Source organism: Lissotriton vulgaris, chromosome 6 (assembly GCF_964263255.1).
Source record: "Lissotriton vulgaris chromosome 6, aLisVul1.2, whole genome shotgun sequence".
Classification (NCBI taxonomy): Eukaryota; Metazoa; Chordata; class Amphibia; order Caudata; family Salamandridae; genus Lissotriton; species Lissotriton vulgaris.
In genome coordinates this window covers 1714236693-1714262181 of record NC_141694.1, presented here as the reverse complement: position 1 = coordinate 1714262181, position 25489 = coordinate 1714236693, and the positions used below count along the sequence as shown (strand labels likewise).

Genomic DNA, 25489 nt, shown 5'->3' with positions numbered 1-25489 from the left:
TCTTCTCTTCCTTACTTGAACTACATTTCGGGTTCTTTATGGGGCGACAGGCACATTGTCGGGGGGGGTAGGCCGTAGCCTCCGCATTGGTGTAGGGTGGGGGGGTAGATTTTATTTTCCTTATTTAGTTTCTATGGGCCTTTTCTCTCACTTTTCTGCGCTTTCTCGTACTGTTTTCCTTTCTGGGTCTGTGATAGAGGATGGTTGGGAGTGGGTGGCGCTGGGAGTGGCACGAGCGTGGTTCCTGTTGTCCGCTTTATTTTTCTACTGTATTGCCACTCTGATGGTGTGCTTCACGTAATTGCTGCTATTATTCCTGCTGCCTACTCATGTGGAACTAATGTACGGACTCGGATCTCCTTTACACCTATCCTTCATTGACTTCTATTTAATCGGGGAAAAAAAAAACTTTAAAATTTAACCTTTACTGCTCCTTTTCCCTGGCGACATGTCTTTTCCAGCGTAACTGTTATTAATTGTTGCTATATCACCTGATGCCGTTGGGGAACCGTATTGCTAGCACCTGTGCTTAAAAGTACTGTGGCCGGCCGGATGGTTGTAGGCCCGTATTTGTTTTTCTGTAACATGCGCAATAAAGGTTTTCAAAAATTAAAAAAAAAATAAAAAAATAAGTGGCACATTAATAGTTGTCTGCTAAATTTCAGTGTTATTCTTTGTTAAATTTCAATGTTAATTTTATTGATCACCAGCGCTGAACATATTGGGAGTGGGACACCACTTGATACATAATTTTCGTTGTGAACTTCAGGATTTCATCATATGACCACACCCCCTAACCAGCATCACATTTTTATCAACACCCCAGCATTACCAGGAGTGTTCACATAATGTTAAGCATGATTACCTCATTCCAGACCAAGCCTCGGCACCACCAGGAGTGTTTACATATTGTTGAGGGTGATCACCATATTTCAGACCATGCCGGATATACCCCATGAAATGAGCAATTCGTTCGTTATGCGTTCCAACAATTACACTGTACAGAGTTCTTTAGCTATCCTTTTTTTATTTACATCTTTTTTCAAGCCCACACACTAGACCTATTAATATTTTTAACAAACCACCCGGATACGCCTGTTTTCCATGCATACAGGCGTGGAACGTAGTCTTTCTACACTGGCCATGATCACATGACTGATACTTCCGATATGTGCCAGAATGCCGCCCAGATAACCCGAACTCACACATCCACGCAGATGCGATCGTTAAGCACACTACAAAGAAACTCTGGTGAGTGTTTTTAACCAAGATCCCTGTATCTATGACACTGTCGTTTAGATGATACAGTGTGAACAACATTTTTATGTTAATTCACAGGTTATTCCAGACTACACAAGTAGTGCGTTTCAATAGTGGATGATCTTCTTTATGGTCCTCCGTCCGAAAAGGACATTGAATCAGCGATTAAGGCCCTACGAGCTTCTGGAGCAATGGGTCCGGATGAGCTTCCCATCTCTGTTATACAACAACATAGTAAGATGTGGAGCAAAATTCTGTCTCCAGTTTTTAACTTCTGCTTTTATAGTAAAACTGTTCCTCCTTCTTGGAGGGGAAGCATATTAGTCCCCTTATTTAAGAAGGGAGCACGTAATAGGCCTCAGAATTATCGTCAAATCGCCCTCCTGGATGCCATTGGCAAGGTTTTTTCAAAATGTATTTTAAAATTAACTCAAGAGTGGGTGTCAAGAGACGATATTTTGCCCTTCGAGCAGACAGGGTTTAGACAGAGACATAGCACCTTAGACAACCTGACAGCATTGCAGGTTATAACAGAGAAATATGTTAAAATTCGTGGAGGGAGAGTCTATGGCGCCTTTATAGATTTCTCCACAGCATTTGATAAAGAAGATCGATCTTTGCTGTGGAGGAAGGTATTAAATCTTGGCATGCCCTCCACTCTTTTGGAGTTAATACGTGCATTACACTCCTAAACCTGGTGCAGAGTTCTGTTAGGTGGGGAAAGAGGCCTATCGCAAGAAATTAAAACAGCAAATGGGCTAAAACAAGGCTGCTTATTGGCCTTTCTACTGTTTTCCCTTTATATAACCGATTTACCCCTATCCCTGTCTGAAAGTGATGGAATTGCTCCAATGTTGGGGGGTGTCCCAATTGTTTGCCTAATGTATGCTGACGATATACTGATTTTAGACCTAACACCTAAAGGTCTAAATAACCGTCTGCACGCCTTATACAAATATGCCGAAGCACAGCACTTAACGATAAATGTTTCAAAAAGCAAAGTAATGTGTATGGTGGGAAGAAAAAAGTTGAAATATGCGAATTTCCCATGGTCCGTAGGGGGGCAGAGATTGGAAGTGGTACAATCTTATGTCTTCCTCGGAAAAATTGTTACGGCTAATTTAAGCGAGAAGGCCCATATAGCCAATAATACTCGGAAAACAATTATCCAAGGAAAAAGTCTGGTCTCTCTATACAAGGCTACTGGTAGACGGCATTTTGCAATCTTGTTGGAAGTATATCGTGCAAAAATGTCTGCATCTTTACTATATGGCATGGGAATAGTAGATATAAAAACTTGAGGCTTTTTAAACTCCACGGAAGGCAAAATTCTGCGTAGTCTCATCATGGTTAATACTGCGTGCTCTACAGCAGCTCTTAGACTGGAATTCGGTCTTCGAAGCAGTTGGGTCCAAGGTATAGCTGGAATAGTGCGCTGGGTTTTAAACATTGCACAGGGGTAGCCAGGCACCCTGAGATATATCATAAAAACTGAGTTGCTTGGAAATCTCAAAGAATATTCAACAACTGTAAAAAATTTCAGAACTGCAGTTAATATTCTTGAACTTGATGAATCTGTTTTATTCACCCTATCCACACATCAGTTGAAAACTATCCTGAAATCAGCCTCTTGGGAATTAAGCTTCAGGTTGGACAGGGAATCACGTACCCTAAAAAAAGGTGTCTTTCTGGCCGCAGATTCCTGCCAAATGAGAATTGCCCAACCATATGTAACCTGGAATCTCCATCATGGGGTACGGCGATTCTTTCTTTTATTAAGGCAGGATCTACTTCCGTTGAACGCTTTGACAGCCAGATGGCACGGCTCTTCAGCCTTATGTGATCTTTGTATTAATAGTAATCAGGATATTAATCATGTTCCTTTTGTGTGCCCAGCTCTACTTGCATTTAGGCGCAAGTGGCTGAGACCTATCTGTTTTCAATTGGGTATTTCCTCTGCTATCTCCTTTTTAGATGCCATTCATAATCACCCCAATGAACTGTTCTGTTATAAAAATTTTAACTTCTTTAAAACTTTTCTAGTTCTATATTAATTATGATGGGAAATGTTCATTGTTAAATGTTGATTGAATAATGTTTGTGTGCAAATGTATTTAATTGTTTTAATCTTTATGTGGATCTCATACGAGTTCCGAAATCATAAATAAATAAACTTGAAACTTGCGTTTCATCATTATCGTAAGTTGATTTTGTTCCTTACGTTAGAACACTCATTCACCGTCATATTTTTTACTTGCTGGTAGTTACTTGGAGTGATTTTCCTTTTAAAATTATAGAGACGGTCACTTGCATTCCTTGCCGTGACACGTTTTGTCAAACGTTATTCACCATGTAAGCCATAAAGGTTAGTACTATTTGGCACATTATGAGTTAAACGTTCTACACTCTTATTCGGACACCGCACTAATGTTTAAATGCTTGACTGTATTTTTCCAAGTCCGTCGGTACACTTTTCACCACACGCTTCTGCGAATTACAACGGCATGATCATGCACTTTCACTGTGTATTCTCTCCCCAAAAGCATCAGTACACATCCACTACCGATTTTTTTAATGGCAATGGTGCACACACATACCCCTAGAGGTCACTATCCTCTTCGTTACATTTTTCAACTGTTGCATGTTTCATGGCACCAAGTCCTTTTTTTTCTAGTTTGCAGGTTTTTTCATTCCATTCATCAAACAATTTCAAACGTCAGTAATTCAACAGAATAGATTATTTACAGCAGCTCATCCTGTACCACTAATTGAAATGTTTCATTTTATGCTTTCAGAATTTAATCCCCTGATGAAGGACAAACCCGAAATGCATTGTGCAGAAATGTTCATATAAACCTGCAAGTTCTATAAACTAAAACAGTTGGGACCTCAGAATCTTGTAAACTAAGGGCCTGATTAAGACTTTGGTGCTGTGGGAGCAGGCCGACCTGCTCCCTCGCCGCTAAAGCAGTGTGAGCACCACCTGCCAGATAAGGAGTTTTCTTGTGTCTGGCGAGCCGGCGAGCGTTTCTTTGGCGGTCCCACAGCGGTGCCTCTGAAAAAGGGCATGGCAGTGGTAGCGTCAAAGACAGTTCCTGCTTAGCATGGACTCTGCAGTCCATGCTGTGTGGGAACTACTGGGGTGCATGCACACAAGGGGACATCTGCGTGCAACCCGTGGCTCTGTAGGGCTCCCTTTGTTTCCTCTCCGCCACAGTTTTCATGGGAGGCTCACCGCCATGAAAACCATGACTGAGAGGAAACTCATAATATGTTTGATGGTGCCGCAGCAGCACCGCCCAGCATATTATGTCCTCAAGACTGTTGCAACTCCGCCAGGGATCTCTGATCCCTGGCAGTTGTGACAGTCTCATGGTGGTGCAACTACCTAACTTGTAATAGGGCGGTCGGATTGCCTCTGATCCGGTGCCCATACTGCCACCTTGGCTAGTCATAATCAGCCCCTTGGTATGACTGAACTTAAGGATTATATTATGATAATATTTTGCTAACTACGTCCGTGCTTTGTGTTCTGATGTCCAATGTGGCAATAATGAAACACCCCAAAAAATGTTTAAAGAGGACTTACGGATAAGAAACTTACCTTTAAAATAGTTTTGAGCTAGTTCAATCAATCAATCAATCGGAGTACTTGTAGAGCGCGCTACTTACCCGTGAGGGTCTCAAGATGCTGAGGGGAGGGGGTGCTGCTACTGCTCGAAGAGCCAGGTCTTGAGGAGTCTTCTGAAGGCGAGTAGGTCTTGGGTCTGCCATATGTGGGTAGGGATGGTGTTCCAGATCTTGGTGGCGAGGTAGGAGAAGGATCTGCCGCCGGAGGTCGTTCGTTGAATGCGGGGGACAGCAGTGAGGGTGAGGCTGGCTGAGCGGAGCTGGCGGTTGGGGTGTAGAAGCTGAGTCTGCTGTTAAGGTAGGCTGGTCCGGCGTTGTGGAGTGGTTTGTGTGCGTGGGTGAGGAGCTTGAAGGTGATCCTCTTGTCGATGAGAGCCAGTGTAGGTCTCTCAGGTGGGGGGTGATGTGGCTGCGGCGGGGGGCGTTGACGATCAGTCGGGCGGAGGCATTTTGGATGCGTTGTAGTCATCGTAGGCGTTTGGCTGGGATTCCTGCGTAGAGTGCATTGCCGTAGTCCATACTGCTGCTGACGAGGGCCTGTGTCACCGTTCTTCTTGTTTCGGTCGGGACCCACTTGTAGATCCTGCATAGCATGCAGAGGGTGTTGTAGCAGGAGAAGGAGACGGCGTTGACCTGCTTAGCCATGGAGAGGGAGGAGTCGAGGATGAATCCTAGGTTGCGTGCATGGTCAGTGGGTGTTGGTGCTGTTCCCAGTATGGTCGGCCACCAGGAGTCGTCCCAGGCTGAGGGGGTGGATCCGAGGATGAGTACCTCCGTCTTGTCCGAGTTCAGCTTCAGACGGTTGCTCCTCATCCAGTCGGCGACGGCCTTCATTCCCCCGTGGAGGTTGGTTTTAGCGGTGTGTGGGTCCTTGGTGAGGGAGAGGATGAGCTGGGTGTCGTCGGCGTAGGAGATGATGTTGAGGTTGTGCTGGCGGGCCACTTGTGCGAGGGGGGCCATGTAGATGTTGAACAGCGTCGGGCTGAGGGTTGAGCCCTGGGGAACGCCGCAGATGATGTCAGTGGCTTCGGATCGGAAGGGTGGGAGGCGGACGCTCTGGGTTCTGCCGGAGAGAAAGGACGTGGTCCAGTCAAGGGCCTTCTCTTGGATTCTGGCTTCTAGGAGGCGTGTATTTAGAGTGCGATGGCAGACCGTGTCGAAGGCAGCCGATAGGTCCAGGAGGATGAGGGCTGATGTTTCGCCGTTGTCTAGTTGGCGTCTGATGTCGTCTGTGGCGGCGATGAGGGCTGTCTCGGTGCTGTGGTTTCGTCTAAATCCGGACTGGGACGGGTCCAAGATGTTGTTGTCTTCCAGGTGGCGGGCCAATTGCATGTTGACGATTTTCTCGATGACCTTTGCCGGGAACGGGATCACGGAGATGGGCCTGAAGTTCTTGAGGTCCTTGGGGTCCGCCTTGGGCTTCTTTAGGAGGGCGTTGATTTCGGCGTGCTTCCAGCTTTCCGGGAATGTCGCTGTTTCGAAGGAGATGTTGATGACCTTACGTGGTTGGGGTGTGATGGCTGCGTCTGCTTTGTTGAATACGTGGTGTGGGCACAGGTCTGAAGGAGATCCTGAGTGGATGGAGTTCATGACCTTGCGCGTCTCGTCGTCGTTGACGTATGGCCAGGAGGTCAGGCGGATGGCGTTGGTGGTGTTCGCAGGGGAGGTAGAGTCTGGCGTAGTTGGGCGGTTGTGGTGTTGAAGCTGTTGTGGATGTCCGCTATCTTGCAGTGGAAGAAGATGGCTAGTGAGTCGCACAGTTCTTGTGAGGGCGGGATGTCGTTGGCGCTGGGGTTGGAGAGTTCCTTTACGATGCTGAAGAGCTCTTTGCTATCGTGTGCATTGTTGTCCAAGCGGTCTTTGAAGGAGGATCTCTTGGCTAATCTGATGAGGTGGTGATGTCTGCATTCGAAACCACCATCGCATTGAGACGCCGGACTCGCGGCGGAGAGGAACAGGACGTCCAGGAACATTCGAACGTTTGATCGCATATACCGTGGCAACTACTTGAGTGCGGATTGCCGAGGCAGAAACCGGAAAATATGTCAGCATTGACATTTGTAAACAACAACTGTTCCTGTTCCTTTCTTGCGCATTAATACGGCGCACAGAACACGTTAATTTTTTGCATACAGAAGACTCAGGAGAGGATCAATATTCTCACAAGACAGAAAAGATATCCTTACCGGGTTGGAATTATCACCGGTTAAGTGGAACTACAATATACGCCATTATCACGAGAAAGCCCTGAAGATTCAGAGCGATCTGTACTCTGACGGAACACGTGTCGGCTGGCGTGGTATAGCTTGAGCAATAAATAGAAAATATTGCTCACACAAGAAGAAGTGGACATTAATTCCTATGATTATATTGATCGGACTGACCATTACACTACTCAGTGTTTGATTCTAATAGTGTGTGTGCATGGGAATTTGTTTTTCAATGTCTGCGGGTGGTGTCCTTGTGGGCTGCGTGGTTGTCCGTTGTCCAGTGTGCGTTCGTGAAGCCATATTTTCTCCAGTTTCCGGCCTGCACGTTTGGAGGTCTGGAGCTTGTCTGTGAACCAGGTGGCTCTCTTGCTGGCATGACTGTTCGAGGGTTTCTTGAGAGGGGCGAGGGTGTTGGCGCAGTTGTCGATCCACAGCCTGAGGTTGCGGGCTGCGGCTTCTCGGTCGGTGGGTGGATTCTGGACGAGGGTGGTGATCAGCCTTTGGTGACTTTGCTCCAGCAGCGGCGAGGCAGCTGTTTGGTGCAGTGGTGTGTGTTTGGTTTCTTGAAGGTGAAATTAATGCAGCGGTAGTCGGTCCAGTGGAGTTCGGTGGTGTGGTCGAAAGTTAGGTGTGTGCCTTTAGAGAAGACAGGGTCCAGCGTGTGGCCGGCGGCCAGGGTGGGTGCGGTGACGAGTTGTTTGAGGCTGAGGTTGGCGATCAGGGTGGCGGAGTTGGCGTCAATGTTGTTTTCAAGGTGGAAGTTCAGGTCCCGAGGAGGATGTAGTCCGTGGAGGCAAGTGCGTGGGTGCTGGCGAGGTCAGCGATGGAGGCGCTGAACTGAGCCTGGGGGGTCTGTAGATGAGAGTTCCTCTGAGGGTGGTGTTGGGGTCGGTGTGGATCCGGAAGTGCAGGTGTTCGGCGGTGTGGAGGGTGGCGACCGCTTGGGTGGCGACCTTGAGGGTGGACTTGTGGACGATGGCTATTCCTCCTCCGGTTACGTTGGCGCGATCCCTGCACGTGATCTTGTAGCGTCCGGGATGGCTATGGTGATGTCAGGCGCCGAGGAGTCATTCCACCAGGTCTTGGTCAGGAAGGCCACGTCTGGAGCGGAGGTATCGAGCAGATCCCAGAGCTCGACTGCGTGTTTGCGAGCGGAGCGGGTGTTGAGGAGTATGCAGCGGAGGTGGTTGGGTCCAGTCCTTGGTTCTGTCGCAGGTGAAGCTGCAGGTGCGGCAGGTTACGGCCGGCGTTGAGTGCGTGGAGGCTGCTGGCGTCGTAGTGGAGTCTGGTGTCGTGGCGTTCGTGGGGTCCAGGGGTTCGGGCGCAGACGGGCTTGCCTTAGGCGGGCCTTTGGCGTACCAGCGGCGCGGCCGCGCAGCTGTTGCCATTTGAAGGGGAGCTGGGAGGGAGGAGCAGCTGGGAGGCGGGAGGCAGGAGACTGCGAATGGGCGTGTGGGGGCGGGGCCGCAGGGGCAACATCGCCGGGAAATGAGCAGTGGGCACGGGGGGCGAGGGGAAGAACAGCGCCCCTGAATGGGCAGAATACAGACCAGGATGCGGGCACAAGCGCTGGTGGAGCTGCAGCGGGGAGGAGCGACCTACCTGGCAAGGTCAAGGGTCGCTCTCCTCACCACGCAGCTGCCGCCATTTGAAGGGGAGCTGGGAGGGAGGAGCAGCTGGGAGGCGGGAGGCAGGGGACTGCGAATGGGCGCGGGCCGCAGGGGCAGCAGCGGCGGGAAATGAGCAGGGGGCACAGGGGGCCGAGGGAAAGAACAGCTCCCAGTAATAGGCAGAATACAGACCAGGATGCGGGCACGAGCGCTGGTGGAGCTGCAGCGGGGGGGAGCGACCTACCTGGCAAGGTCAAGGGTTTGCACTTGAACTGATGCCCTTTCTGCTTCACCACTTCTTCTCCGAGTATCCTAGGCATCGCGTCTTAGATTGATGCAAGTTCCATAAATAGTTACTGTGGGACAGTAGGAAAAGTGTTTCTTCATGAGAGTAAATGATTTCAAGTGTTATTATCAACTTGGACCACTGTTCAAAGAGGTGCAGTTTCTGGCTTGTATTCCTGGAACTCCACTCAAGCAATTGTATCAGAAAATGCAGTTAAAGAAAGGTTTGTATACATCAATATAGTTTGTGAGGTGGTTTACCTACAGTGTAGTTACTCGTGCAGATCTCCTGAAGCCTAGGCTAGCTCCATTTGGGTTGTAGACCCTTCTAGACTAGATCAATCAAGCAGACTGCAGGAGTGCAGTTCGAGGCTGGTACTCAGTAAACCTAACCTACCTAACCCATTTGCAAATCAGGAGAGGAACTTAGGTGGGTTGTTACAAAGTGGCGTGGGCCCAACAAAGGGTACTTGACCAGGAGGAAAAGATAGTAAATGTAGACCAAGTACGGTTATGCATCTTTAAACTGGTGCTGTAGATGGCCCTGCATGTCTGTCTGCGAGCACCCAGTGGGGTCTGAAGTAAACGTGAAGAGGACCTTTTAATTTGTGCGGTGTCTGCCATTAAAGTATTTTCATTATATTCATACATACGCAGTTTCTCTGCAGCGGTGTGGTATTGTGTTACCAATTTGTAAAGAGAAATCTAAGCTTTTTCGTTTTAGACACAGCAAGTTTAAAAGGAAACCAGGAACGACAACAGTCTCTCAAAATTTTTAATTCCTGTTTAAAAGCAGACAAAGTGAGCAAATATTCATGGAAAAGACAACTGTACTGTCACTTTAAGTTGATTTCCTGAGTGCATTGGTGTGGAAGGTTTAAAAAAACAAGGGAGGTTTATTTTTCTGATTTAGGAAGTTCTTGACATTAAGGCACATGACATGGAGTTGCTAAATGTCTAGACATTGAACATCACAACACACTGTGTCGAAACACGCAATATCAAAAGGATCAGAGCCAGGCATATTTGTGCCACTAAAACCTTTGCTGCAGGATCAAACACATAGATGTCCATTAGGTTTCTGTCTACTGGAACTTCTTTCCAGAAATATTTCTTACTGATTGATCTTGACAAGAATGCCTCAAGGAAGTCGTCAGCAAGGCATGGTGAGTCCAGCTTTTCACTTTGGGGTCATGTTAACCAAAGTAGAGCTGTTTCCCAGTTAGGACAGTCCTCCTTGTTTTTTACCTAAAATACATCAAAGACCTTGTACTTCAATGTGCCTCAGAAGGATTCCACTAAAAAGCCATGTTGTAGACACTACTGACAGACTTCCAGGTATCTCAGTCCAGAGTTAACACATTAGATGAGATTGCTTTGTTTCACATGGTCTTAACCAGAGCCACGACAAAGGTCGGCATTTGATCCTCTTGCACCGGGCTTCATTATTTCATATTTTCTTCACGAACCATTGGGCACCAGCAAGCTCTCTTATGCTGTTGGGTCTGGGGCTCCTTTAACCCACCATGGATCTACATTTGTCTTCCACAGCGATGAAGGTGAAAACTTAATAAATATATATATATATATATATATATATATATATATATATATATATATATATATATATATATATATCCTACTGGCGGTCGCCAGTAGGTAGTTATAGTTAGGATTTTTTTCAATGTTAAATCTCAAAATTCTATTTGGAATAACTTTGGCTTCGGTTGACGAATCTGCCTGAAAATTTCCTCAAAATGGCCTCGCGGCGCCCCGGTCCTTCCCTCAAAGTTTGGGGGGGATTCGTCAAGCGGGGGCCGAGATAAAAGGGGGGTCCCAAAACGCGTTTTCTCCATGTTAATTTCCATAGGGCGTCGATTTCACTTTTAGCCCGAACGGCTGAATGGATTTACACCAAACTTGGCAAAATTGTAGGGACTGGTAGCCCAATGTGCCTTTGCTATGTTTGCTATGCCTCAAGATATGTGCTCCAGTGGATTTTGAGTAATTTAGGTTAAAAAAAATATATATATCTATAGGCGCGCTCCGGTACGCGCACCGGGCGTGCCACGCGACTTGCGCACGGAAAGCTGATTGGCTCTCGGGTGTCTGTAAACATTCTAAACAGTCCGGAGCGGCCGCCATCTTGTGTCTCGGTAGGATCGAGACATGAGAGGTGGCCAAAACAAAGGGGGAAATGACCATAAGGGGGCAGAGTAGACACCCCCTGTCCTCATAGGTTTGATGTGGGGGCCATTAAAGGGCCCGCGGGGTCTCAATTTTTTTTTCTTCGATTTTCGCAGGGGAAGCGCCCGGTACGCGCACCCGGGAGCGCACCGGGGAGCGTACTATGGGGAAAAAAAATCACTTTAAAAAATTGTATGTTTATTAATTGTTTTTTTTGTTGTTTTTTTTAATTTTATTTAAGTACCTACATGTAGGTACCAATGCAGAGACTTAAATGTAATGTACACCATCTCCTCTGTAGATATCTTGCATGTTGTTATCGAAGTTATTGTGGTATATGGAATCCATAACATAGTCTGTCAGGAAAGCAGAAACAGATCTTTTAAGCACTCCCTGAGAAGTCCTAGGGGATCATGGGTAGTCTATCCTGATCCCTTATGATGAAAAAGAGGTGTAAAATACACATTGGAGATAATATTTAAGGTATAATGTGGCGCAGGGTTTTAAAAAGTGACCCATCTACCTAGATGCGTCACTTTTTAAATATAGCGATGGTACTTTCCCCATGTGAAAGGACGCATTACTGGAGTTGCGTCACTTTTGTGACGCACTCCAGCAATGCGTCACTTTTGTGTTTACAGATACGTCAGAAATACTGACGTATCTGTAACTCCTTGCGACATGATTCGTCATACATTAAATATGACACATCTGGAATGTCGTAAGGAGTGCGCACAGAAAAGTGACGCATCGCACCAGCGGTGTAAAAAAGTGCGCCTCGTTGCGCTATATTTAAAAAGTGACGCATCTAGGTCACTTTTTAAAACCCTGCGCCACATTATACCTGCGTCAGATATAATGTATGCAGAGGGGGTGTTCCCCCGCAAAAAGCTTCGTAATAGCGACGCAGTGAAATCTATGAGATTTCACTGCGTCACTTTTAGGATGCTGTTGCGTCAAAATCTTGCGCCTGCCTCACAGCAGATGTAAGACTGACGCAAGACCTTTCACATGGTGCTTTCCCCATGTGAAAGGACACATTACTGGAGTTGCGTCACTTTTGTGATGCACTCCAGTAATGTGTCAATTTTGTGTTTTCTGACGTATCTGTAACTCCTTGCGAATTGATTAGTCATAAATTAATTATGACATATCTGGAATGTCATAAGGAGTGCGCCCAGAAAAGTGACGCATCGCTGTTTTCACGTAGCGATGCGTCACTTTTCAGAAATGAGGCCTCCAGTTTATTCACTGTGTCACCTCTACGACCCTTTCTTGCGTCAATACGTCCCTTTTGCATACATTACACCTGACGTAGGAATAATGTGGCACAGGGGTTTACAAAGTGACGTATTTACCTAGAAACGCCACTTTGTAAATATGAATAAATAAGGTGCATTTTTTATTGGACTGTTGTGTCACAAAAAGTGATGCTTTGGTGGCGTTAAAGTGATGCATGGCTTCATAAATGAGGCCTTCTACCTTCAACTCCAGCAATGCATCTTTTCTTATCCTTCAACACTCCTGTTCTTTTTCAACATTTTCATTGAATATCATCATTCCCCATATTCACTCTTCTTCTCATAACTTTCTTTCCTAACACTCACCTTCTTTCAGCCCTCCTACTTCACTTCCTTTCACCTCTCATACCTTTCTGTTCTTTCTTACTCATTCTCCTTTCAATTATCAATGCACTCTATTTCTCTTACTCTTTTTAATTTTTTTAAGAATATAGCTCTTTGATGAGAATTGGTGGTAGTTCTGAAAAGAACTTTTGGTTTTCTTCTTTTTTCAAAACAGGAACAAAAACGGGGAATGGAAACTGCTCAACAGGAGCAAAAAAAAATAGGGGTGGGAAGGGCAGCGATGGTTCTCCAATGCTCGAACCATGAGCTGGACACTTTGCTCCCCATAGGTGAGGAGTTGATTGCAGTATCTGCATCTGACGATACCATGGTTAAATGCAGGTTGAATGTTTGGCACCTGCTCCTGTGATTGCCCCCTCCCAGAAGAAGTTGCTCCTCCGGTGGATGTAGAGGCCCCATCACTGGGAACCTCTTGTGCCAGAGCCCTGACACTTTCCCGGGCAAAATTCTGGGGGTGCTTCCTCTCCACATGCCGGATCATAGTGAAGTTCCCAAAAGAGTACTTTTTCAAAGGGTTACCTCGTGACAGCTCTTCTTTGCAGATCCTGCATTGTACTTTTGGAGCATTTACCTTTTTTTGTCCATGTGGGATTTTAAAAAATTTCCAAATGAAATGTTCCTTAACTTTTCGTTGTGGAGGCTCTTCATTGATGAATTCATTGGAGTCATCCTCACTGCTGGATTGTCTGGCAGCCATTGAAAAACCAAGAAATATCCTGGAGCAAAAAGGCAGGTCTTTCAGTCACAAAAGTGAAAGAAGAAGTGAAGGAAATGGGTGGGGATTTCATTCTTTGTATAAAAAACTGTTAGCAACCAATGAAAAGTGTTATTTTAAGCTCACATGACCCGACGCGCTTACGCTGTGCTCACCGGAGCGCTTCCGGGGGCGCACACTCGGCGCGAACGTAGGCGCTTCCGGGGCGCAAATGTGGCGCAAACGTAGGCGCTTCCGGGTGCGTTTTCGCGGCGCGAACGTAGGCCCTTCCGAGGGCGCTTACGTTGCGCGCCGAAGTGACGTCCTCAAACTTTTACGGAAATGCATAATCATTTTCCTTATTAAAAAAACTGATTTTATTTGTATGGTACGAAATGTTTTGCATTATTATTAACTTTTCATTCATATTTTTTTTCACGAACGAAATTAGCGCTCTGGGTGCGCTTTCAGGTGAGCTCACCGGTTAGCTTACCGGAAAGCTTACCGGAGAGCTTACCGGAGAGCTTACCGGAGCGCGCACCCAGAGCGCAAAAGAAAAAAAATTATATAAAAAAAAAAAATGAATACTTACACAAAACAGCAAATTGTAAAAAAAAAAAAAAAGGTTAGAAACTCGATATAGAAAGGAATTAGCATGTAAAAAACATTTGAAATTCACTGAAAAAACTATAGGTTTCACACCAGTTATAGTTAGGAATTAGCATTTAAAAAACCTAGCAAATTCACTGAAAAAACCATAGGTTTCACACCAGTTATAGTTACCTGAAAATTTTACTGACATAAAACCATTGAAATTCCCACGTTATAGTTAGTTGGACTCACTATAACTTGCGCGTGTAATGCACTCTGTCACAAGGATGGTGTCATGAGTGATGTCACTGACCATGTCATGAGTGATGTAAAATGTGATGTCATCAGCAGTGCATTACACGCGCAAGTTATAGTCAGTCCAACTAACTATAACGTGGGAATTTCAATGGTTTTATGTCAGTAAAATTTCCAGGTAACTATAACTGGTGTGAAACCTATGGTTTTTTCAGTGAATATATATATATATATATATATATATATATATATATATATATACACATATATATATATATATATATATATATATATACACATATATATATATATATATATATATATATATATATACACATATATATACACCCTCTGTAGCAGGACCTCCTGTATCTCTTATGCACAGACAAATTTGGTTATGGTATATAGTAGCGCTATCCTTTGATATTTGTCATTAACATCATTCTTCATCCTTCCAGAAAGGAATAGCAACATGATCTGTTCAAAAGGCAGTAAAGTGTGGGAAGTCTATTTCATATATGTCCAAGACGAAGTACTTCTCGGAGCAGGTAGCATTATCTGCCAACAAATCCAAAGAGATCTTTTCCTTGGTCTCTAACCTGGCTACCTCTGATCGTGCCTGTCCCAAGCTTATTCCTTCCCAGGCCCTCTGTTCTTCCCTTAACGACTTCTTTATTGAGAAGATCGTTAAAATTAAATCCAACATTCCAATCACCCCCTTCTCTCCTCCTCACCCTGCCCCCTCTGTGTCCAATTCCTCCTTCTCTTCCTTCCCACCTATCTCCTTGGATTCCTTCTTGGCTCTGCTTATCAAAGTCAAGTCTGGCTCCCCCTCTGATTGTGCCCCTGCTCGCGTTCTGAGAACCCTCTTTACCTCTTGCCCTACCTCTCCTCTCTCCCTTCTTAATGCTTCTCTTTCAACTGGCTTGGTCCCTTCTTCATTTAAATCTGTGATTGTTTTTCCCATCCTTAAAAAACCTGGTCTTGACTCTTCCCTCCCTTCCAATTTCCGACCTATTTCTCTTCTCCCCTATCTTGCTAAAATTCTTGAAAGTTATGTCACCTCCTGTCTTTCCTCCTACATTGAGCAGAACCACCTCCTTGCTTCCCATCAGGCAGGCTTCCGCTCGGGCCACTCGACCGAGTCAGTGGTGCTTGCGGTTCTCGATGAGTTGAGGGCCAAGGCTGACACTAACTCTCCTCAGGCTCTGGTCCTCCTCGACTTGTCCGCTGCGTTTGACACGGTCGATCATACCATCCTTCTTGACCGTGTCAGCGCAGCGGGCATTCGGGGGCCCGCTCTCTCCTGGATCACGTCCTTTCTCACAGGACGCTCACAAGCTGTTCACCTCCCTGGTTTTTCTGCCCCTCCCCTTCCGGTGTCCTGTGGGGTTCCCCAAGGTTCCTCCCTTTCCCCTCTTCTTTTTAATCTTTACATTCGTCCCCTTATTGTCTCTCTTCTCGATCTGGGGGTCTCTGTGTACAACTACGCAGATGACCTCCAGCTCGTCTTCGATCTTTCCTCTTCCTCTCAATCTCTATCTTTTTTTCGCTCTACTCTGGTTTTCATCTCGGGGTGGATGGGCGCCAATCACCTCAAGCTCAATCCAGACAAGACTGAGCTTGTCTTGACCGGCGGCTCGTCCAGCCCTTGGTCCTCTGCTTTCTGGCCCCCTATCTTTGGTCCCCCTCCCACCCCTGTCTCCTCTGTCAAAACGCTGGGCATTAAGGTCAGCCATGACCTGTCAATGCATGGCCAGGTCAGTTCTGTTGTGTCTTCTTGTTTTCTTTCCCTCCGTCTTATTCGAAAAATTTCCCGTTTCTTTTCCCTTGATTCTCTTAAAATTATTATTTCGGCCCTCATCACTTCCCGCCTTGATTATGGAAACAGCTTGTTCGTGGGTATCCCTGCCTACGAAACCCGTCGCCTTCAAGCAATCCAAAATCAGGCTGCCCGACTCATCTTTCACCTTCCCAAAACTCACCATGTCACCCCTGTTCTCAAATCCCTCCACTGGCTTCCTGTTTTGCAACGTTCCTTGTTTAAACTAGGCTGCTTAGTCTTCCGGGCTGTTGATCGCTCTGCTCCGGCGTTCATCACTTCCCTGATCTCCTCTCACACCCCTGTCCGTACCCTCCGCTCATCTTCTTCGGCCCTCCTCACTGTTCCCCGTTTCCGCAAATCCCGCACTGGTGGAACCAGATTCTCTGTTCTTGCCCCCCGTTTCTGGAATTCCCTTCCTCTCTCCATGCGTTCTATCCCCATCTTTTCACACTTCCGCAAAGCGCTCAAAACATTCTTGTTTGCCCAGGCCTACCCCGCTTAACTTCCTCGGCCCTGTTTGTTCTGTTCAGTAGAGCTCAGCGCCAGGAAGCCGTTTGGCCACCGTGCGCTCTATAAATACTTTATTCATTCATTCATTCATTCAAGAGCTGTGACTTCCTCATTCTATCCTTACTGTTAATGGTAGTAGAAGCATTGCAGATCATCTGAAAATCTTGGAAAAATAATAAAAGGCAGATGAGTATTGTGAGTAGTGGCCACATATTCGGGCCGTGCTATTAAACATCCCTCCCATAAGGGACACTACTGTTCTCATAACAAAAAAAGACAATTGTGTCAGTGCTAAAATACTAGCTAGAAAAGTCATCTACTTTGATTTGTGGTTAGTGAGAGAAAGCCCAAAAAGGCAAACACAGGTAGACCTTGGACATAAAAGCAGCATACCAGTACGTTAAAAAAAGTTAATGATGAAAATACATCAGATGTTTTCACAATTGCCCGAGAGAGATAGAATGGGTGCTAAAAACCTTTAAGGTGTAGGCTTCCACATACTTCTTGCCCAGAAACACAGAAGAATCCTGAGGTTCATGGGAAAGAAGGACCTCTGTCATTTCAGTACCCATCAATTCACATTAAAGTTGTGTCCTTTCACCAAATATTAAATGGCTGTCTTATTAGATAGTAATAGAAGAATATTCTCTCTCCATATCAAGATGATTAGTTGCTAATAGCCATCAGATACAAGAAGGTATTGCTAGGCTTCCAGGTGACTTTGCTTAGGTTTCAGAATTGTTTAGGCAGGTCTGTTTTGCCCGCAGCACAGAGAATCTATTTTCTGTGAACAGCTTAATATGCAAGCACAGGGAGAAGGTATCCTTGGGTGGAGAATACATGTTCTGTCCAGAAAAATTTATTTTTGATTGTTGAAACTCCCATCAAGCAGCTTTTCAGATTTCATCTTCCTTAATCTTAGTCCCAGTAGCCATAGTGCCACATTACGCTTAAATGTATATGTTAAAGATGACATCTCCATCTGTTGCCTTAAGTTGGTCCCAGGTAGTAAAAAAACGCCACAAAGGGCTGTAAGAACCTCCTTACCAATATTGACAGTACTTCAAGCTGTAGAGTTGTACCGAAGCTGAAGAGCAGGTTACTACAACTACCCTGAAACAGAGTACAGAAAGAGTCCTGCAAATGCAGGTCCATGCAAAAAAGATAAATTAAGTTGTTCCGCTGCAGAAAAAAGGGAAAAAATCTGGGTAAAAAATGATCTTCGATGCAGGATGAATGAGATTGATAACGTGTTTGTAACCCCCTATGGTGTTTACTAGTCCTTGATCAATGTTTCTTGTCCTTGAGTTCTTGTCCTTGATCAATGTTTACTAGTTCAAAAGAACGGTACCTGGCTTAGCTTAAGCTGCAATCTTTTTTCAGCGTCCAACGCATTAGCTATTTTAGAGAAAGGCTGGCATTCTTGTATTTCAGGTCAATACTTTAGTGTTTGGCCAAAACTGGGTGAAGCACTGCAGAAAGGTTGATGATGTTATCTTGGTGCTGGCAGAGAAGGGTTTGAGGTTACATCAAACATCAGTTTTGCTGCCATTGTGTTTGGTTTAATGTTTGTAATACCATGGATGCATGTGAACATGGCTTGGGGACGGTCTTGGCCTAAAGAGCAGGTAAAGGTGAAATCTGCATTTTTGTCAAGAACCACTGGATACTGAGAAAATCCAACTCTTCTATCGAAAAAGAAATGCTATCATGTATAGTGGCAGTCCGAAAGTTAAAAAGTCAGTGTGGGGAAATTAATTTATGTTGCAAACTGAGAACAATCCTAAGATATTTTAATGTATGAATATTCATTCTGACAAATCAAGTGCACATTTGGTGAGATTAGATACTCAGATAATGGAATATAACTAGGAGGTGCTAAACACTATGGGGATAGAAATAAGAAGGTATACTGTTTATTTTGCCAATGGAGGGAATGTAGTCAGTTGAGTGCCAAGCATTTATAAGAGGACACATTTAGTGGCAAGTGTAGATGAAGGGTGTAGAGAAATACATTATTGGAATAATTGAGGAAGTGGTTGACAGGGGATTGTGTACAGGAGTAAATTATAGAAAATGTTGAACAGGAATGGCCAAAAGAAGAATGCTGAGTTAGAGAGATGTAAACAGTGTACTAAAGTGTTCCGTTGGTTGTCTCATAGAAGTGTAATCTTTATTGAACTAAAAAAATTATACCAGCACTCACAATCAGGAACAGATTGGTTGATCTTACTCTTAAAGGGCATCTAGGAATGACACTCAGAAAGAAAAGAATTAGAGTCCACGATTGCCAGTGAAGTGGAGGACAATATTTCTCATGGTGAGAGGTGTAATTCTGCTGCTAAGGGTTTAGTAAATGTAAATTAATCTATGGGTTTCATCGAATTACCTGAAGGGGCATGAGAAAAATTGGGATAGAACTCCTTGGGGAATTTCATGTCCTTCCAGAAGATCATTTTTGTAGTTGTGCTCATTTGCAAATTTTCTAGTTGGCTTGAATTGCAGTGTGCAAGGAATCGGTACTCTAAGGCTGTCATTGATAATTCTCTATTAACCACTTCAGTGCTGCGCGAATTCCTCTGCTGTGCTGAAGGTTCTAAAGAACCTATGGACTCATGACGGAACGGTTCCTTCATGAGCACAGGCCAACCGACGCTCATGACGGAACTGTTCCGTCATGAGCACCGAAGGGGTTAAGGAATCTTTCATCTCCGACAAACACATCCAATTTATTTCTGAGGCTTAACAGAGTTCTTGATAAAAGCAGAGCATCACACAAGATGTACAGTTTACACCACCCCAGATCAATGTGGTGGTTAAGCACACTAACTGAATCCATCCAGTGTCCAATATACCATGTACTCCACTTGGGTCTTTAAGTATTTTTGCAGGCCGAAAAGGAACACCATTAATCACCTATATTGCCAAACTATGGGAATGTGAAGGGAAACAATAGTGGAGCGCAAATGCCACCATTCACCTCATGGTCATACAATCATGTTCCAGAGCATTTAATGTCATCTATTGTAGAAACACTATTTTGCACGTTGTCTCTTACAATATGAACCTGTTGTACACCTCTTAACCAAATTATTAAGCCCTCTGAAATTCCACATCAACATTCATACCGACATAGCCAAAGTACTAACCATTGGTTGCCCAATCCCCCCCCCTAAATAATCCAGTGCACTTCACAAGGCATCATTTGCATACCCCTTACCTCATCTGCCTTCTCCAGCACTTTGTTTATTAAATTAAACTTTGAGAGCAACCTCCCTCCTTGGGTGATGAGATTAAGTAAATTTCATAATCATTAGATTAAAAAAATCCAAATAAGACTCATGTGGCTACCAAACTTTGAGGCTACCGCCCACCCCTTCCCCCCACAACAGTAACAGAAAAGCTAACTGCAAAGCTATGCACGTGCTGAGCATGACGCTCAATCGCTGCCAGCCCACCGCCCTACCAGAGAGCTATTAGGTTGTCGATGTCATGGCCCACCATAAAACAAAGAATAAGTGCTTCCTCTGCCCACCTCTTTCCCGTACTGCTCTTGCATGTTTATTATAGCGTACATCTATGTGCCCATTCCAGCAAAGTAAGTGGCTGGGATATATATGCAGGCATCATTCTTAGGCGTCCACATTGCAGGGTGCCATTTTTATTAACTGAGACTCTATGAACTGAATCAGTGCTAGTGTGGCTGGCTTTGCCAGCATTGCCACTCAAAGATGTCTCAGAAGTCCCATCATGTCTTCAGGGATCCTTTAAAAGTGTCTCCCCTTTCCAAAACATCTGTTCGTCCCAGGCTCTCTGTGAGGATGTAGAAAGGTAAGCAAGGCCCCAGTAAGGCACAGGTCGAATAAAAGGATTTCTGCTACCCTTGATATCACAAGAGATAGCTATTTGTATTGCAGGCAGCACCATATACAAACTCATTATCCTCTGCAGTACGTGAATCTTTAATGGTGCTTAGCAAATCAGACGCCGTCAGCTCTGCAACTTTCCCGCCTTGTTGGTGGTGACAGCATCATCTGTACAGCAGCTCCCTTCATCGTGGAGGTATAATGGAGGATCTTGTTGATCTGAGCTGGTTTATTCTATTTAACTTTGACCATGTTTTGGCTATTACTTCCCAAGTTAAGACACTGGCAATCAATGTTAATTACAGCTCTTTGATCTGCGAGTCTATTTTTAGTCCTTACATAGAATAACAGTGTTCTGAGCATCAAAGTATTTCTCCACAACCCCACCAACAAGAGATTCCACTATGCCACAAACTCAGACCTGCAGTTGTACTGTCCACACCGAAGGCCTCTGACACATGGGACAGCATAGTTATCATGCATGGTATTCATTGAACAGAAAAACGACTCCATCTCCTCAGCGCTGCATGCAGTGCTGTATATTTTAGCCAATATTTCGATCATGGGGCTTGTGGAGGTGCACCTCATGCTTCTTTTAGTCTGTCATACCAGCCTTAGCTTCAATCTTCTTTCATTCATCTGCACTCTGTACAGTTTTTGCAGTGCATGCAGGAAAACCAGAGATGTTTTTTTTTTTTTTTTTTTTTTTTTTTAACATTATTTTTTTTATTAGGTCAATACACAAAATTACAATACAATCTTGTGAACTGACACGCAACAGATGTATTACTAACAAAACACTATTCTTTTTAAACATGTTCTACAGAGCTGCCATTGTTCCAAGCTGGTACTAAATATACAAGTAGAAAAAAGGTAGAACATGAAAAGCAGAAATAGCTACATCAGCAAGGCCATAAGAACACTTCATGAAGGACGACACCTGCTAGATCCCCAGTTAGCGCTTCACAGCACAAGTGCAAATTGTACTACAAGCCCTACATTACAGCATCTAATTGGGAAGAAAAAATATACCACTGGCCGACAGGTGAAAAAAGAAAAAATGAACAGTCTTTGGATATTGGAGTGCACCACTTAACATTCAGTTCTCGGGAACATCTTTGATCTCCTTGCTTTTTCGAATTTCTTCCAGTTTCTTATCCTTTTCCAACCAGAGATGTTTAACAATCTCAAATGTCAAACGTTGCCCTTTGTTTGAATAAGTAGCTTTTTGGTGTGCATGCAGCTTCCTGGGCTCTACTGCTGTCCTTTGTTGCGTGCAAAATTCAGTATCACTGCAGCAAAAATGCAGTCAACCCAGAACACCTACCACATCCTCCTCCTCTTCGTACTTCCACCCTCTGGTTCACCATATTGTCCTTGAAGGGGGATTCCTCAGCAGGGTGCAAGGCACGTCATGCAGTTCACCAACTCCTGGCAGGGAATCAATGGCACCAGGCATTCAACACCAGTCTACTTAAGAAAAGCTCCACCTTTTAGTATTGCCATTCACCGTCCTGCTGAAAACTGGAGTTCTCCAGATACAATGAGGCGGTACAGTCGGCCACCGACAGCAGCCAGTAGGGAAACAGTTCTGGTGAACCTCCCACAGTTCTCCCATTGGAGACTCCTCTCCAGATGGCACCATTTATATCAAGGTCCTAGCTTGGTACCAATCAGCCGTACTTCAGTTGACTCTGTCTCTACATTCAGAGATCCATGATGTTGATGGAGGGAAGCATCCGGTATAGAACTAGTATTTCTTCACTGTCACAACAAGGTTCAGGCTGCATGGCATCATTTAGATCAGGATTTTAGCAGGGTAGCATACTGCCAAGCAAGAAAACGGGCATCACGTGTGTTCAGCCATGTAGTAAGCCATGCAGCACCAGGGAGAACAGTATTTCAACTTTCCTAGTTATATCCAAAGGGACCTCATTAGTAAGAAAGAGAAAAAAAGAAAATGGGGGCCTCATTGGCTTATAATGTCGAAGCCACTCTATCAAGAGTGCTAGCTGAAATTGTTACTGATCGCAAACAAGTTGATTTTAATTAAAAAAAAGTCTAAAAAATTTACTATTCACAGTCTAGAAACACCGCTCATGAGTGAGTGTACTTCAGACTTAGTGATATGTATGAATGAAACTGTAAATAAACACGTTAGATTATATAGTTGGGTAGATGCCATATTTGATGTCCGAGTATTGATCAGCAATAATTTTGGCCAGAGATACCTTTGAATATTGCAAGTTAAATTTTCGCATAATTCTTCCAATTTGAGCTCTAGTTTCTCTGTCCTTTTTGATGGTTTTTCATGGTGTGTGCTGTGGGTGTGAAGCATTTCATAGAATCTTCCAAATAATGTTAGATTTCGACTGAATCTGTGCTATGGAACCTGTGTCTACCTTGAATCCCGATGGGGAGTATACTTTAAGAAAAATTTCTCTACAACAAGGGCCAGGTTGAAAAAGATGTGCGTGTTAGATTTTAGGTGATTGAACTATACATTGTAAATATGTATTATGCATAGATGCTTGTGCTGGCTTTACCCAACAGAATTCTAGTTCTGATCAGTTTTAGCTTGTTTTAAATACCTTCTAAACACACCAGCACTTTCAGGTGATGAGCAAATGCTCATATTTTCTTATTCGTTTTTTGTGATATTCTAGTAGATTTAACTTAACATACTCTACTGCCTTGATTGTTTTGTGCAATCTGTTTTTTTATGGAAAAGTTTCCATAATACATTAATACATATAGGCAGATTTAGCTATTGAAATTAGTAATTGATGTAATTTTTAAATTCACTGTCTTAATGGTATATTATTCTATTAGTTTTAAATTGTTGACACCAATGTTTATTCCATCATGGTACATTTATATTTTTGTTTTAAACAGGTCGGAAAAGCCCCAAAGGATAGATTATGCAGAAGGGCAAGTACAGCACACTATTTTATTTCATGTTGCAAATATGTATTCAATAGTGTATGTCATATGGCATCTTTCTATGAAGAAGGATTCAGTAAGTTGCATGTTGACTGAAATTAAATTTGTGTCCTACAGAATTTGTTTTTTCAGTCAGGTAAAAAAATAATGTACCATATCTGGAATTGTTATTAAAAAGGAAATACTTAACAAGTGAGTTTCTGTGAATTTAAACATCCGAATTTGATATTGCAAGTGTCTAGAGTTATCTATGTGACGTAACTGCGTAAATACATACATAAATAATATGAGAAAAACATGTTTTGCTCTATATAAACATGCTCTGCATACTCCTGCTATATAATGCTGGGCTTAGACGTTGCATGATGTTTTTTCTTTGATGAAGTTGTTTTGAGCCACCAGATACCATGGTACTCTTCCCGTAGTTGGCAATGAGCACGGCATAGACAAAATTGGGTTCGGGCATGTAGCGATGGAGCTCCCTGATTCGAAGCGTTCGCATTAGTACTTCTGGGTCTCACAGTTATTCCCTCTACTCCCACGTCTTAGAAAAATTGTCATTTTATCGATACCAATATTTTTTCCACTACTAAATCAGACTTCGGAGACTGTTGCATATCTTCGGTCCACATCCTGCAGGGTTCCCCTCTGGGGCACTGTGCCCTCAGTCTTCCGTTTTCGATGACAGAGAAAGCCTATACGTGGTAGCTGATGGAACTGACGCTCTTTCATAAATGTCCTCGTTGCCTCACTTAATACTGTTGAGCCGATCTGCACAGTGTATGTAACATTTGCCTCTTTGAAGCCAGTGATAACACCAAGCATGTTTCCTGTCTTGTATTCAATGCAAAAATACAATTCAATACCACCGAGAAAGATTTTGTGCCCATATTAGAATGTAAAGGCAAGCGGCTATATAAAACCCTTGACATCTTTGGGGAAGCGCACCTCCTTGGCGCTGAAGAAGAATGCAAATCTTTAGGCATGCCTGTTCATCAACCAGCCCAGATGTTGTTGACTCTGATGCATCCGAAGCTGAGCAGGACAATGCCCAGGAGGCCCCATCCGCTTAAGTAAGGTTGAGGTCAATGACCAAGACCACACCTATGATAGTGAGTATGGCCGAAGCTCAAGCACATCGTAAGTGTCACAGGAAACCACAGGAGACCGCATACGGACCTGGAGCACTGCTCTTGAGAGAGTCGGGCTTCCAGCCTTGTTCATAAAAGAGCCACCATGTGGCTCCAGTCGCCAAACAGGAAAGGCATCAAAACCAAAACTAGGTCTTGCTAAAAGCATCTGTCTCCAGCAGCCTTCAGATCCTATGGCTGCAGACCATGCAGAACTCGGCTTCCAGGCTCACCCTCAATCTCCTATGCCACAGTCGCCTGAAGGAGCTCCACTGGCTCCCAGTTCACAAACAGACAATTTAAATTGCCCATCCACACTTTCAAGGCACTACGTAACACTGGCCCAGCATACTTCAACAATCGCATCTGCTTTCACAAACCTTCCAGACACCTCCGCTCATCCAGATTCTTATTTGCACACATCCCTCACATATGGAAAACCAGAACCAGGAGTTAAGCCTTCTCCTACATTGCTCCTGAAGCCTGGCCCGACCTGCCGCTACATGAAAGAGCTTCTTACTGACTTCTTAAATTCCACAAGAAGTCATAGACCTGGCTTTTCAAGCAGTCATGCTAAGCCCTATGTGTCACTCAGCACCAGGAATCCCTTTTGGTGATAGAGCGCTCTACAAATCTGCATAACATAACAAGATGCCAGTCGGCACCGATAAAGCTCAAATCTGTCAAAACCAAAGACACTGTCTATCTACCCCTGCTCCTGCTTCGGTGCTAAGAACCCCTTCCGCAACTATTTCCAACAACTTTAAAAGACCAATTCTTGTGAATCTCTGAGAACATCTTGACAAGAAAGCAGAAAAGGCTTCAGAGACCCTGCCCACTCCAAATA

At 44.4% G+C, this 25489-nt stretch overlaps 1 protein-coding gene across 1 annotated transcript in view; it reads left to right on the top strand.

Annotated features, from left to right (window-relative positions):
- The window catches only part of RAB3GAP2 (RAB3 GTPase activating non-catalytic protein subunit 2), a 684945-nt gene that overhangs the window by 488637 nt on the left and 170819 nt on the right, over positions 1–25489 (top strand). The window contains exon 29 of the mRNA XM_086927924.1: positions 23465–23500. Within this exon, the coding sequence (XP_086784050.1) occupies positions 23465–23500 (36 nt within the window). The remainder of the gene's footprint in view (positions 1–23464; positions 23501–25489) is intronic.